General features: G+C 56.3%; 1 protein-coding gene across 5 annotated transcripts in view; it reads right to left on the bottom strand.

The window, feature by feature from the left end:
• AGO2 (argonaute RISC catalytic component 2) overlaps nucleotides 1–12,343 on the bottom strand; it is a 105,081-nt gene that overhangs the window by 35,156 nt on the left and 57,582 nt on the right. For all 5 annotated transcript variants that reach the window (XM_045078168.1, XM_045078166.1, XM_004743607.3 and 2 more), the window contains exon 3: nucleotides 6,767–6,887. In XM_045078168.1, the coding sequence (XP_044934103.1) occupies nucleotides 6,767–6,887 (121 nt within the window). The remainder of the gene's footprint in view (nucleotides 1–6,766; nucleotides 6,888–12,343) is intronic.

Raw genomic sequence — 12,343 nt, forward strand, 5'->3', positions numbered from 1 at the left:
AATTCAGCCCGTCCTCTACCCCACCAGGCTCACACAGGCGCTGTGACTGATGCGGGGCCGGGGACCGCAGCCTGGCCCCGCACACAGAGGCAGCCCAGAGCGAGGCAGCAAGAGGCATGCCCTAAGGCGGCACCACCAGTGTGGGGCACCCCAGACCGGGCGGGGGTCGGAGAGTTGCTTCCTGGTGGAACTGAAGGTGCTGCAGTGGGTCTGGGGGTTCCCATTTTCTGGGTCCCTTAAGAGTCCACTAGCTCAGTTCGCAGTGAAGAGATCAGGAACCAAACGCCTTCTCGGAACAGAGGTGTGGTAAAGCCAACGGCCCAGCGCTAACACCCGCGCCTCCAGATGGGTCTGCGCCCGCCGACGGCGAAGCCTCCGCTTTCCTCTAACCAAACAGGGTCACAGCGAAATGTGGGAACATCGGTCTCTGAACAGGGAATGCGGGTGGCGGGGACCCGTGCCAGGCTCTTTCCCGACGTTCCCGGGTGCTGTTCTACGAGACGAGCTGATCCCAAGGGCACCGGCACCTCCAGGAACAAAACACGCAGAGAAAAAAAGCTTCAACTACGAGACCCATCAGAATCCCCTGAGAAGAAATTAAAACGCTCTGCCAAGCCTCAGAACGCTTGCCACAACAGTGCTCAACGGTCTCCCCCAGCTCTGTCCGAAGACTCTGCTGTGGTAGCGGAAACAGTCTCTTCTGGTGCCTCCCAGGACGCCAGCCACTGCCCCGATGCGGCCACTGAGCACTTGAAACGTGGACAGTGTGGCCGAGGGACTGAGTTTCCAGCTTGTTAACTTTTCCTGAATCCACACTGACACGGTCACGTGTGGCCAGCGACTGGCGTCCTGACAGAGGTCGGGAGCCTGCCCCAATGACCCACTCTCTGAAGCAGACAGCCTCCACCCGGCTGTGAAGCGCCCCTCGCTCCCCCTCACCCCACCCCTCACCCCACCCCTGCCTGGCTCCTCGAGCGCCCGGACCCACCTCTGCCCCATCACTCACGCTCCCGCAGCTCACTGGCCGGTCATCGGAGTATGTCCCCAACATATGGCCAACACAGACCCCACCTAGGGATCAAACATTCTGAATCCTGAAACTAGTATTTATGGCACGTCTAATTTGACAGGTCACGGATTCTATCTACTTTATCCTTAAACATCCAAAGATCCCAGTAGAGGAGACGTGATTCACCACTTCTTATACATAAAAATACAGAGGCTCAAACTGAAGGTCCAACCCGCTCCCCATGCTACCGGGGCCTGTCACCTCAAGGGGAAGCACGACACAGATGCACCTCCCCGGGCCCCCCAAGCCTGCAAGTCCCAGAAGGAAGAGGGTCCACCCTACAGCCCGCAGGCAATGCCCTACCCCTGCGGGTGCCAGGCAAACTCCAAACTCTGGCCTAGGAGCCCCATCCAGGGGAAGCGTGGGGGCCGGACCAGGCTCCTCCCCAGCCTCCCCCCGACAACAGGCTGCAGGCCACTCCCCACTCCCGAGGAGCACCTCCCCTCATGCACTCACAACAGTCAGAGTCACTAGAGCCGAGAGTCGCAAGCCGATCCTGTGCACTTAAGTCACCTGCATGCACGTGTCCCGGAGGACACCTGCCTAGCAGCGCTAGGAGTGCCGCCACGCCTGCAGCCACTCCCCAGCCGTGGCCCACAGCCCAGCGCGGGGACAGCTGAGAGAGAGAAGAGACACCTGCGGGCCCAGGGACCTCAGGACAGAGCAGCGAGTGGCTGCTCCAAGCCACAGAAGGACAGTGTGGCAGGGCCCCTTCCAGAAGGAAATGATAGAGGTTATGGCTGCACACACGGCTGCTAAAACCGAAGACTAGGACCCCGATGAGCTGTCACCTCATGCCTGTCCCAATGGCCGGAATCCAAATGGTACAAATAGGAAGTGTTGGTGAGGATGCGGAGAAACGGGCCATGCTGGGCACCGCTGGCAGGAACGCAGCCGCCGCGGGACACAGCACGGAGGGTCCTCAAAGAGTGGACGGCAGGAGTTCCCACGTGATGCGACCCGGCAACGCCACTACGGGAGACGCGCCCGGGAAAACGGAAACACGAACCGGAAGAAACACGCGTGTCCCTGCACGGGCCACAGCGTTCTCTCCAACAGCCACACCGGAGGGCAGCACGGGCACCGGCCGACGGGGTCGCAGGACGCGGGCTGCGTGTGACGGACAGTGCTCGGTCGTCACGGAGCAGGGCGGCTTGCCGTCTGACACCGCGGGCAGGCCCCAGAGCACATCATGCCAAGTGAAACAGACAAACACCACATGATTTTATTTATATCTGGAATTTAAAAAACAAAACGAACAGAAAAACAGGAAGACTTTTGTAAATCCCGAGAACAAACCAGTGGTCCTGAGAGGGAGGGGTGGGGGGCCGGGCTAAACGAACGAGGGGAGGAGGGGTGCACGCGTCCGGGCAGCGAAGTCCGTCCCGGGGGTGCCCGGCACAGCCCCGGGAGTGCGGTCAGTCCCGTTCAGGACGCCGTGCGGCAACCACGATCGTCATGGGGAGCATTTCGTAACGCACGCAGCTGTCCAAGTGCTTTGTCGTACACCTGAAACCCGGTCACGGGCGTGTCCACCACACTGCAGCCGCAAATGGCAGTCTGAGCCTGCCCAGCGCCCCGCCGCTCCGGTCCTGCAGGACTGCGACCGGCAGCCACTACGGGAAGAGCCACGCCGGGGCTCAGGCGGCGGGAGAGCCTGTCCTTAAGGAGAGGAGAGTCTGGCCTCAAGCACAAACGAGGTATTTAGGAAGTAATGAGGCCTTCAGATAAACAAACCCAACTTTTCTTTGCAAGAAAGGCACCGCCATACCATTTTGCCACGTCAATTAAGAAAATGTGAAAAAAAGTTAAAAAGCAGTAATTACATGAGGTGATGAACATGTTAATTATAACTTAATTGTGGTGATCATTCCACAACGTACAGACATATCACATCATCCCAGACTTTAAATACAAGCAGTTTCATCTGCCGATTACACCTCCATAAAGCTGGGGAGACGCCTCCAGAAGCCAACGGGGGCGGGGCAGGCAGCCGTATGTTCCTTCAGCAAAAGACACTTCTACCATGTTTCAGTGGGTTCCGGCCTGGCCTCCTCTTGGCCCCACATGAGGTAGAACGAGGTCCAGGCCCCGCAAGTCTCTGCTGGGCTCGGTGCCTCAAGAGGCTGGCCAGCAGGCCTATGTGACAGCTTCGGGACAGAGATGGCTTCACAGGACAGGGCAGCATTGGCCTCCAGCTGTGATACAAGGCTGAGGACATCCTCTGTCGGTCTGGGCTGCCAGCGGGCAGAGTCCGTCCACACACCAGGATACTTCGATTTCTGAACAAGCCGCAGTTTTCGGACCCAACGACACAGCAGTCCAAGGCCACTGGCTGGAGGTGGGGGACGCAGGGGCTCCTGGCTCTGGGACCTTCCAGGGCCTGACTGGGGCAGGTGGCTCCATCGGGCTCCCCGGCTGCACCCTGGCCTGGAGGAAGGGGAGCCTGCTGTGAAACTCAACCTCTCCAGATAGACCAAAGCCGCACTCTCCAAGTCGCTGGGCCGACAGAGTCCGAGATGCCGTGAGGAGAGTCCCTGCTGGCTCCACGCCCCACAGGAAGCAACAGAGAAAAACTGGATGGACGAAACAAGCGTGCTCTCGTCCACAGCGCGGCTGTCGTGAGGCCGGGCCCCGTGAGCTCACTGACACCTGTTCCGGGAAAGAGGCAGCCCAGGCAGAGCCCTGGGGCTGGCCACCTCCCACGGAGCCTGCACAGCCACTCCGTGGGCCACGCAGGTCCCACTGTGGGTGAGCTGTGTGCAGGGAGCTGATACGGAAGGCCCTCTGTGACCACCGGTGGCCAGTCTCCTCAGAAAGCCACTTGTTCCTCCCAATCACTTTGGACAAAATCGCAGTCCTTCCTCATTCATCTTTGAGGGGTGTGGGGACTCGGTTACCCTCCCCAGGGGGACCACAGGGACAGCAAGGGGCTACTCTGCCAGCTGTTAGCTGCACCTGCTCAGCACCTCTGACCCAGGCCAACTGGTTTCTCGGTGCGGGGACAGGCACCATGGCTTGACAGGAGGGACCCCCAGCCCTAAGAAGCACAACGGCTCCAAAGAGCAGAAGGGCTGACCCTTCACCTGGACGCGGCCCAAGGAAGGGACCTGCCGGATGGTTCCCCGCCTCCATGGGCTCCGCCTTCAACCCTACTGAGCCTCGGAGCCAGCGCAGAAGCCCCAGCACCTGCTCAGGTGAGCGGGCTTGCGCTCACCGCCCCGGCCGGATGTGGGGCCCAACGCGGAGCAGGCGGGAGCACGAGCCGTGCGTCCTGCCCACGTGCGCCCTCCCTTCCCCGCAGGGAGCTGTGCCCCTGGCCTGGCGTGTCCCTGCCTTCTAGGAAGCAGACACTCCTGCTTTCCCTGAATAAACAGAGGGCGACGGGAGCCACCAGAAGCTGAAGACCCGGAGAGGGGCCCAAGGCCAGAACCAGTGATGGGAACAAACAACACAGATTCTGATCTTGCAAATCACGCTGTTACTGCAAAGCAGGCCTGCGAGTTAACCCCAAAGTGGATCAACTCTGACAACTTCCTCAGTCTCGGCTTCTCACTTGTGAGGAGCTGGTCTGGCCGTGGCACCAGCCCCCCAAAGGGCTGGAGTTACGGAGCGTGGGCGACTGAGCCCGGGGAAGGCTGCATTACAGGCACCGCCGCCTGTGAGCAAGGGCCACGGGCCACGCCTTGGGCGCAGACCTGGACGGGGCCCCCGCAGCCCCCTCTGGCCGCCCACAGACACAGGCGAAGGCGCAGTAAAGGGTTATCTCTGACTACAGAAGTGCTCACTGCGCAAAGAAAAACACTTTACAAAAAAAAAAGAGTAAAAGAAACAACAAGAGACGATTTGCTACAAGAGTGAGTTCATGGAGCAGGAAAAGGGCCACGTTGTATGCACTCTCACACAGAAGAGATTAACGTCCAGGTATCCCAGCGGTTGGACAGAAACTGAAAAATGACACGCAGCAGTGGCCTGGGGCAGGGTCTCCCTGCTGATGGCTGAACCCACAGGAGAGAGCGTGGAGGACGCACCCCGACCTCTCCGACAGCCAACCACACCACCCATCTCTGCTGGGTGTGTCGTCCTTGTGACTCGACACCCTGACGGCTCAAAGTTCGATCCGGGACCAGCCATAAGGGCATCACGCAAGGCTGCTTTTTAGAAATGCAGACTCCCATTCCCCCTGGTCGGGCATCAGGGCCACAAGCAGCTCATCACCAGGGGAGATCCTGCTCCCGGCAGGGCTCGCTGAGTCCTCACAGGAACCCCGGGAAACATCTCTCTTTCATAGACACAGCACTCAGGGTTTTAAGATGTCTCAGCCCAGGTCCCACCCCTGGGACAGGGCAACGCGAGGCCCGATTCAACCCAGAGCCTGGTCCACCTCTGCAGCGACAAGTTTTAAATCCGAACGCTGTAGGATTCCCCCACCCCTTCTGAAGGAGAAATGTTCCTATGCCCCGCCTAGTGTCTAATTATAAATGTGTACAGATAAACTGTGAATAAACTCCTTCTGCTTTTTTTCTTATACGACTTTAAACAAAAACAAATGTGCAAATTAAAAACTTCACAATCAATACATTCCAAACGTACCAGCAGGTTTCTTCACAAGGCACAATCCCAACTCCACGGACAGGCAAAGGGTCCCAGGACGCCCTCGAATTCAGAATGTCAGTGTTGGCCAGCCCTGCCGTGCCCACTTTTATCTCGGGGTCCCCCTGAGACCAGCTGGCAAGGAGTCCTTATCACTGCGCAGCCTCCCCCTGCCGTTACGTACTTCACGGGTATCAGAGCACGACCAAGTCCAAGTGGCGCTGCCGGATGCCAAAACCCCCCACTCTCCCGGCAAGTCAGACGTGCACAAGGAGCTGAGTCACGTCAAGATTAACAAAAGAACAGAAAAGTAAAACCATGTAATGCCCATGGGGAACCCGCAACTTGCTGGCCAGCAGCTTGAGTCTCTAAGCGCCGAGCTGCACTCCCTCCCAGGGACGCGGGGGCTGGAGCTGCTAACTGGGCAGGTCGCTCTCAAAGGTAATCGTCTTTACCGCTCTCGTTGGGAGCAGTAAGTCATTAGGTTGTTTCTCTGCTGTGCTGTTTCTAGAGTCTGCGTGAAGCTCGTGTCTGACCCGAGCTTTACTCTTCTTCTATTAATAAACACAACCTGTTACCGTCCCAGACCAGCCCAGTTGTTGGAAGACGTGCCAAGAAGTGACAACTTCTAGGCAGAAATCGTATGACTCTTTAAGTAAAGCCGTGACAACAAAAACAATCAGAAAAGGTGACATTTTCATGCAAGCAGGGTCTGTGGTGATTAATGATCAGTGATTATCAGGCAGGAGAACACTGGCTGCCACTGGGTCCCACCGCCGCCATCACACACATCCTGGCCCCGCGAACGTGCTCTCCACAGGTCTCTACAGTCCCGCCATGCGACCTGGGCTCCGGTCTGAGGGCGCCGCGCCTGCGTGTGCGGGGGGGTGTGTAGCTCCACAAAGCTCTCGGCTCCTGTCTCTGCACCTGGCCGAGCCCCTGACCCAGGAGAGCACAAGACAGGGAAGGACGTTTCTCCGGGTCTCAGCGTGAAACACCAGCAACCGGCCACCCCTTCCTCCCAGGTGACCGAGCAGATGACAACACGTTTGAATTTTACTTCACTGCACATCGTCCGACCCAAACTCATGCCCATAAACGTACCTTATCCCTCCCGATCGGAAGGGGCATTGCTGTGTACAGATTCTTTCTTCCATCAAACACTGGTTTCCGATCCCCGAAGATCTGTGTTTTAAAGTGCTGGACCATATGTTCCACTATTTCCCTGAAACAGGACAGAATTCAGGCAAAATGTCAATAAAATCAGAGAAACGCACACAAGGACAACAGTCCTCTAGCGCCGGTCTGTGAGCAATTTGGTAAGACCTGTGGCTCCTTTCAGCACGATGACTTTCAACACTCTTCTGTACGGACTCCGGTGGGTGGACGCTCCCTCGGCCAGTGGGACACGGGAGCGCCGTCCCATGCCGGGCGCCTGCACACCACGCCTGCCACATGACACACGTGCCCTCAACTTCTGGGGGTCCCGTTCCCCAAGCTGGGGGTCCGGACACCACGTGCTCTGCGGGTGACTTGCAGGACACTCTCCGGGACCTCCCACGAGAGCGGACCCCACCCCTCCCTGGTCGACACGGGGGGCTGGCTTGGCCGTGCTCTTGCTCTGTCACTGTAAAGTCCAAAGATGCCCCACGCCCGTGTTTCCGAGGTCTGTGTGACTCGCTTGGCCTTCGGTGCTCCTGGGATCGGCTGTAAGCATGCACCCTGGGTGCCACTACCCTTTCAGCCTGGGCCCCAGAACAAACACCCTAACCTCGCCTTAAAGCCCAGCGGCAGCCTGACCTAAGGGGACGGTCATGACTGCATGGCCATGAGCACGAAACAGGGTCTTTGTTGCGACGGGACTCAAGATGCCGGTGCCGCGCGTTCCCTGGGCTTCATAGTGGCAGACGTCCCGCAAACACACAGGAACCCCCCTGTTGCGGGGCTCTGGAAGCACTGACCTGTGGGCCCCCCGTGACCGCTGTGCCTCGCCGTCCACAGCAGAAAGACGCGCAGAAACACACTGAATGGCCAGAGACAGCTCAAATGTCCTGCCGGCTCCTTCTCGGGGGAGAGCGACGCCCCACCCCAGGCTTCCTCCCAAAGCGCCCCATTCAGCACCCTCTGTAGGCATTTCAGGGTGGTTTTGAGGCCTTCTGCTTTAACTCCCCAAATACGTGACTCTTCTTTCACACAAAGCCTCAGAAAATACAGACAGGAAAGGCCGTGATACCGGCCCGGGATGGGCTCCACATCTGAGTCACCGTCAGCAGCTCGTGGGCTGTGGGAATGAGGGGGACTCCGGCAGCCGGCTGAGGGGAGGAAGAGGACGTCCAAGAAACTGCCCTCCGCAGGGGAGATCTGATCTCAGCCTAGTTCTAAGATCTTTCTCTGGGACAGGGCTTTGGACATCTCTCAGGAAGCAAGAATTCATTCCATTCCTTTGCCGGAATATGAGGACCGCTGGCCTACGAAGGCTTTCCTTATTCAGACCGGCTTTGCCCAGCCGACCTTCAACCGTGCTAGTCCTGGCCGCTCAGTCTCCAGGGATCCGGCCAACCCTGCCCCAACACCAGGCCCCTAAGAGATGCCCGGGGCAAAAAGAGCCTTTGGGCATCTTCTCTGATGGTTCCACCAAGAGCGCACCAGGCCTCCGACTCCTGTGGGAGACACTAGTGTCTCCTAGCTGGCCCAGCCCTGTAGCCACCGTGCGGTCTCTCTCCGCATCTCCACATACTGCTCTGGGCCATCATCAGAGAGACGTGGTCTCCAGACCACCGCTCTCCAAGCGTTGAAGACCCCCCCTTCTCGGTCAAGGAGTCCCTGTCCACTCAAGTCCCAGAGAGCCGTATGGAGAGCTCCACTCACACCTGAAGAGCAAGTCGTCCGACTGACTCAAGTTTATCCTGGGCGGAAGACACAGGACCATGGGCGAATGTCACCAATGAACACGGATGGAGAAATGAAGTGCAGGTGACCAGGGGCGGGGCACCGACCCTCCCCACAACCGGCACAGGCAGCGCAGCCCTCCCCAACGTACCTGCGCACGGCAGCTACTGACCGACCGCGGATCGAGGCCGGTCAGCACGCATTTCATACACTGTCTCTACTGTAGGCTGTATTCTTACAATAAAGTGAGCCAGAGAGAAGAAAATGTCATTAAGAAAATCATGAGGGGGCGCCTGGGTGGCTCAGTGGGTTAAGCCGCTGCCTTCGGCTCAGGTCATGATCTCAGGGTCCTACATCGGCTCTCTGCTCAGCAGGGAGCCTGCTTCCTCCTCTCTCTCTGCCTGCCTCTCTGCCTACTTGTGATCTCTCTCTGTCAAATAAATAAATAAAATCTTAAAAAAAAAAAAAGAAAATCATGAGGAAAAGAAAATATGATTACTTTCAGTACCGCATTTATTGAAAAAAAAAAAAAAACCCACATGTACGTGGACATGTGCAGTTCAAGCCATGCTGTCCAGGGTCCACTGTATTAACAAGCTGAGTCCAGCGACTTGTGAAAAATGACATGAGTCCATGCCGGGCAGATGTCAGGAATTAAAGGTCGGACCTAATGAGACAAAAGTAACCAACACAAACCGTATGACACACGTCACATAAAAATCTACAGCAGCAACACGTCCAGAAGAAAACCCAGGAGAAAAAAATCTCTAATGACCTTGGGGACAGACAGAGATTTCTTAGAATACAAACAGTATGAACTGCAAGAAAATAAAAAAGAAAATAAAAATAAATTCAAAAACATCATCAAAATTAAAACTTTCACTCTTTAAAAGCTACAGTTACAAAAAAGACAAGACAAGACACCAGGAGTAAATATTCGAGAAACACACTCAGGTGTCTGACAGAGGACACACACACACGGCGTGTTTTTTAAAAATTCTCGGAACTCAGTAGGACAAACAAGCGAACCCTAAACAGTGGGCACGGCCAAGAACAGACACACTGAAGACGCTGCTACGGAGATGGCCCGGAAGTGCACGGAAAGACGCTCCTCACTGGGCAAGAGGAAAACACTCACAAAACCAGCCGCAGAGCCCACCACGCACCCGCGGGGTCCACCTTGACAGACCGCCCAGACCGGCTCGGTGAAGGCCAGCCTGCTCCACGGATCCGCCCGGGGCTGCTGTGAGCCGAGCAACAGCCCGGCCACTCGGGGGCGGGGGGGGGTAAAGCTGGCCGCTTCTCAGAAAGGTCAGTGTCCATTCATCACGCCACCTTGTAACCCAGCAGTCACAGAAGAGAAAGGAAGACACACAACTACGTCAATGCTCAAATGCAAACGTGTGTCGCAGTCCCACACTGGAACCGACTCATATGTCCGTCAACTGGTAGAGAGACGAATCAGGGCCCAAGGTTACGACAGGACATCGTGGGCACTGCTAGTGCCAACACGCTGGCTGCGGGTTAGAAATATGCCTGGGAAGGAGAATGATACCAAACGGCACTACCGCAAGATTACGTTTGTAGGAGACTCTCTCGAAGGCACGTCACTGGTCGCCTCTAGACACGGGATGGGGAACTCACTGAAAGGGGCAGGGAGGAATTCTGGGGAGTCCGAACGTCCCACACCGCGATCAAGGTGGCTGTTCCACGTGTATGCATGGTTTTTGTTTTTGTTTTTTTAAAAGATTTTATTTATTTATTTGACAGAGAAAGATTGCAAGTAGGCAGAGAGGCAGGCGGGGGTTGGGGAGAAGCAGGCTCCCCGCTGAGCAGAGAGCCCAATGTAGGACCCTGAGACCATGACCTGAGCCACTGAGCCACCCAGGCGCCCCACAGGCACAGATTTTTAAAGCTCACTAACTCAAAACTAAAAAGGGATGCATTTTGTTGTATATAAATGTATCTCAATAAATTTATGTTTTAAAAATCAAAATGTAAAAAGGTTTTTAATTATGATTACTTCAAAGATGTAGGAAAAGCATGACTAAAATTCAACACACGTTCACTATTTTTTTTTTAAGTTAGCAAACTAGGAACAGATGGAGGACATTCATCTGGTGGAGCACTCCGGGATTCACATCCAAAGAGGGACCACAGACCACAGGCACCACAGAAGGGTGAGAACAGAGAAGGACTGTAAAGAGGAAAACCCCTTACTAGTGGACCTTAGTGCTATGCTTGTTGAAAACCCAGACAAACCTGCAGGCAGGTGCAGAGTTCCTGCCTTTCTATCCGTGGAACCGCAGGGCCCCGCACACCGTGGACATCCATGAACACACAGAAACGCACGCACACGCTTGCCCCCAGTACCGAGTCTCTATTCATTCACTCACTCACTCACTCATCTGTTCGCACTCTCGGGCAGATGGTGGGCAGGGGAGGAGCTCGTGGACAAGGCTGATCATGCCTAAAACCCAGGAAGCCCAGTCTCATGCTGCAGGGCCACGAGGGAAGGGCCGGGGAATCCAGTATTCGCGGCCCTCGGTTGAAGCCCAAGCCACGTGAATCTTTGGTCTCTACGAACGCCTGCTGCCCTATATTGAGTCCAATACCTGGCACAACAGTGCCACTCCACATGCCGAACAGTGGGCTCTTCTGTGGCCGGAGTCACACCCTGTGCGCTCCGAACTGCCAGCTCCTGGCCGAGTGTGGCGCACAGCCGGGGCTCAGTAAATATTTGGGGAAAGAAGGAAGCTGTTCAACCATTGCGGGAGTGAGTCATCCTGACATGCTACCAAGGAGCCCTGTGTGGGGGACCAGTCATCCAGAACCTTGGCCACCATACAGACGAGAGAAGACCCCAATTATTCCCCGTTCTGCTCCCTCCCACACCTCCGTGGCTGACTCTCACGGCAGGGAAGGGGCTGTCACCTTGTACGATCTGGCAAAACATCAACAGGGATGGCACCACTTCATTTCGAGGCCAGGACGCCCACTCTCTGTGAGACAGCACGTCCCTTCCCTCGTTAACACGGACCGGCTCCCTCTGGCTTGCCGGTGACTCACCTTCCTTCCTTCCTGCTTCTCGGTCTCTCTCTCTCTGTTCTACCAGCGGGAAACAGAGGAGCATACAACTTGCCAGGTCAGGACCACCTTCTCAGCTCTCCTCCTTCTCGGGGAGCTTTGTACTAGCCCTCAATGAACTTGGCTTTGCTTCCCACAAAAACAAAAACAAAAATGAAACAAGCAAGAAACCAAAAAACACTAACAAAACAAAACCCAAAACCCCAAAAAACAACTTGCCATTTCAGTCTGTTACACGCATGGCTCAGCAGCACGAGGGATGTTCACGCTGCTGTGCAACCGTCACCACGGTCCATCTCCACGACCGTCTGATGCCTCAGGGGTAGGTCTGCCCCCATTAAACACGAGTCCCAGGGACCCGACTTGACTAGCTGCTCCTTGGCAACTGCTGGAACACTTCTCAGCGGAGCCACCTGGGCACGTGCGACTTGGTTTCCCGTGTTCAGGCCGGCCTTCCTACCATGTCTGGTCCTGGACTGCATGAGTCTGGCTCAGGCGACAGACACCACGACTGAGCATAAACTTGGGGCTACGCTCCTGACATCACTTAGAAGGCAACAGCCCCTAAAGACGATCTGCGCTCACTCTGCAGACCCCTAATGGGCTCGTCTCTTACAGAATGGTCCCTGTAATAAAATGTCTGCCAGACACGACACACACACAACCCACTTAGCCCTCACACAGCCTCAGAGGTGGCCTCTGTCC

Source organism: Mustela putorius, unplaced genomic scaffold (assembly GCF_011764305.1).
Source record: "Mustela putorius furo isolate JIRA1106 unplaced genomic scaffold, ASM1176430v1.1 tig00000228_pilon_pilon_pilon, whole genome shotgun sequence".
In the NCBI taxonomy this organism is placed as follows: Eukaryota; Metazoa; Chordata; class Mammalia; order Carnivora; family Mustelidae; genus Mustela; species Mustela putorius.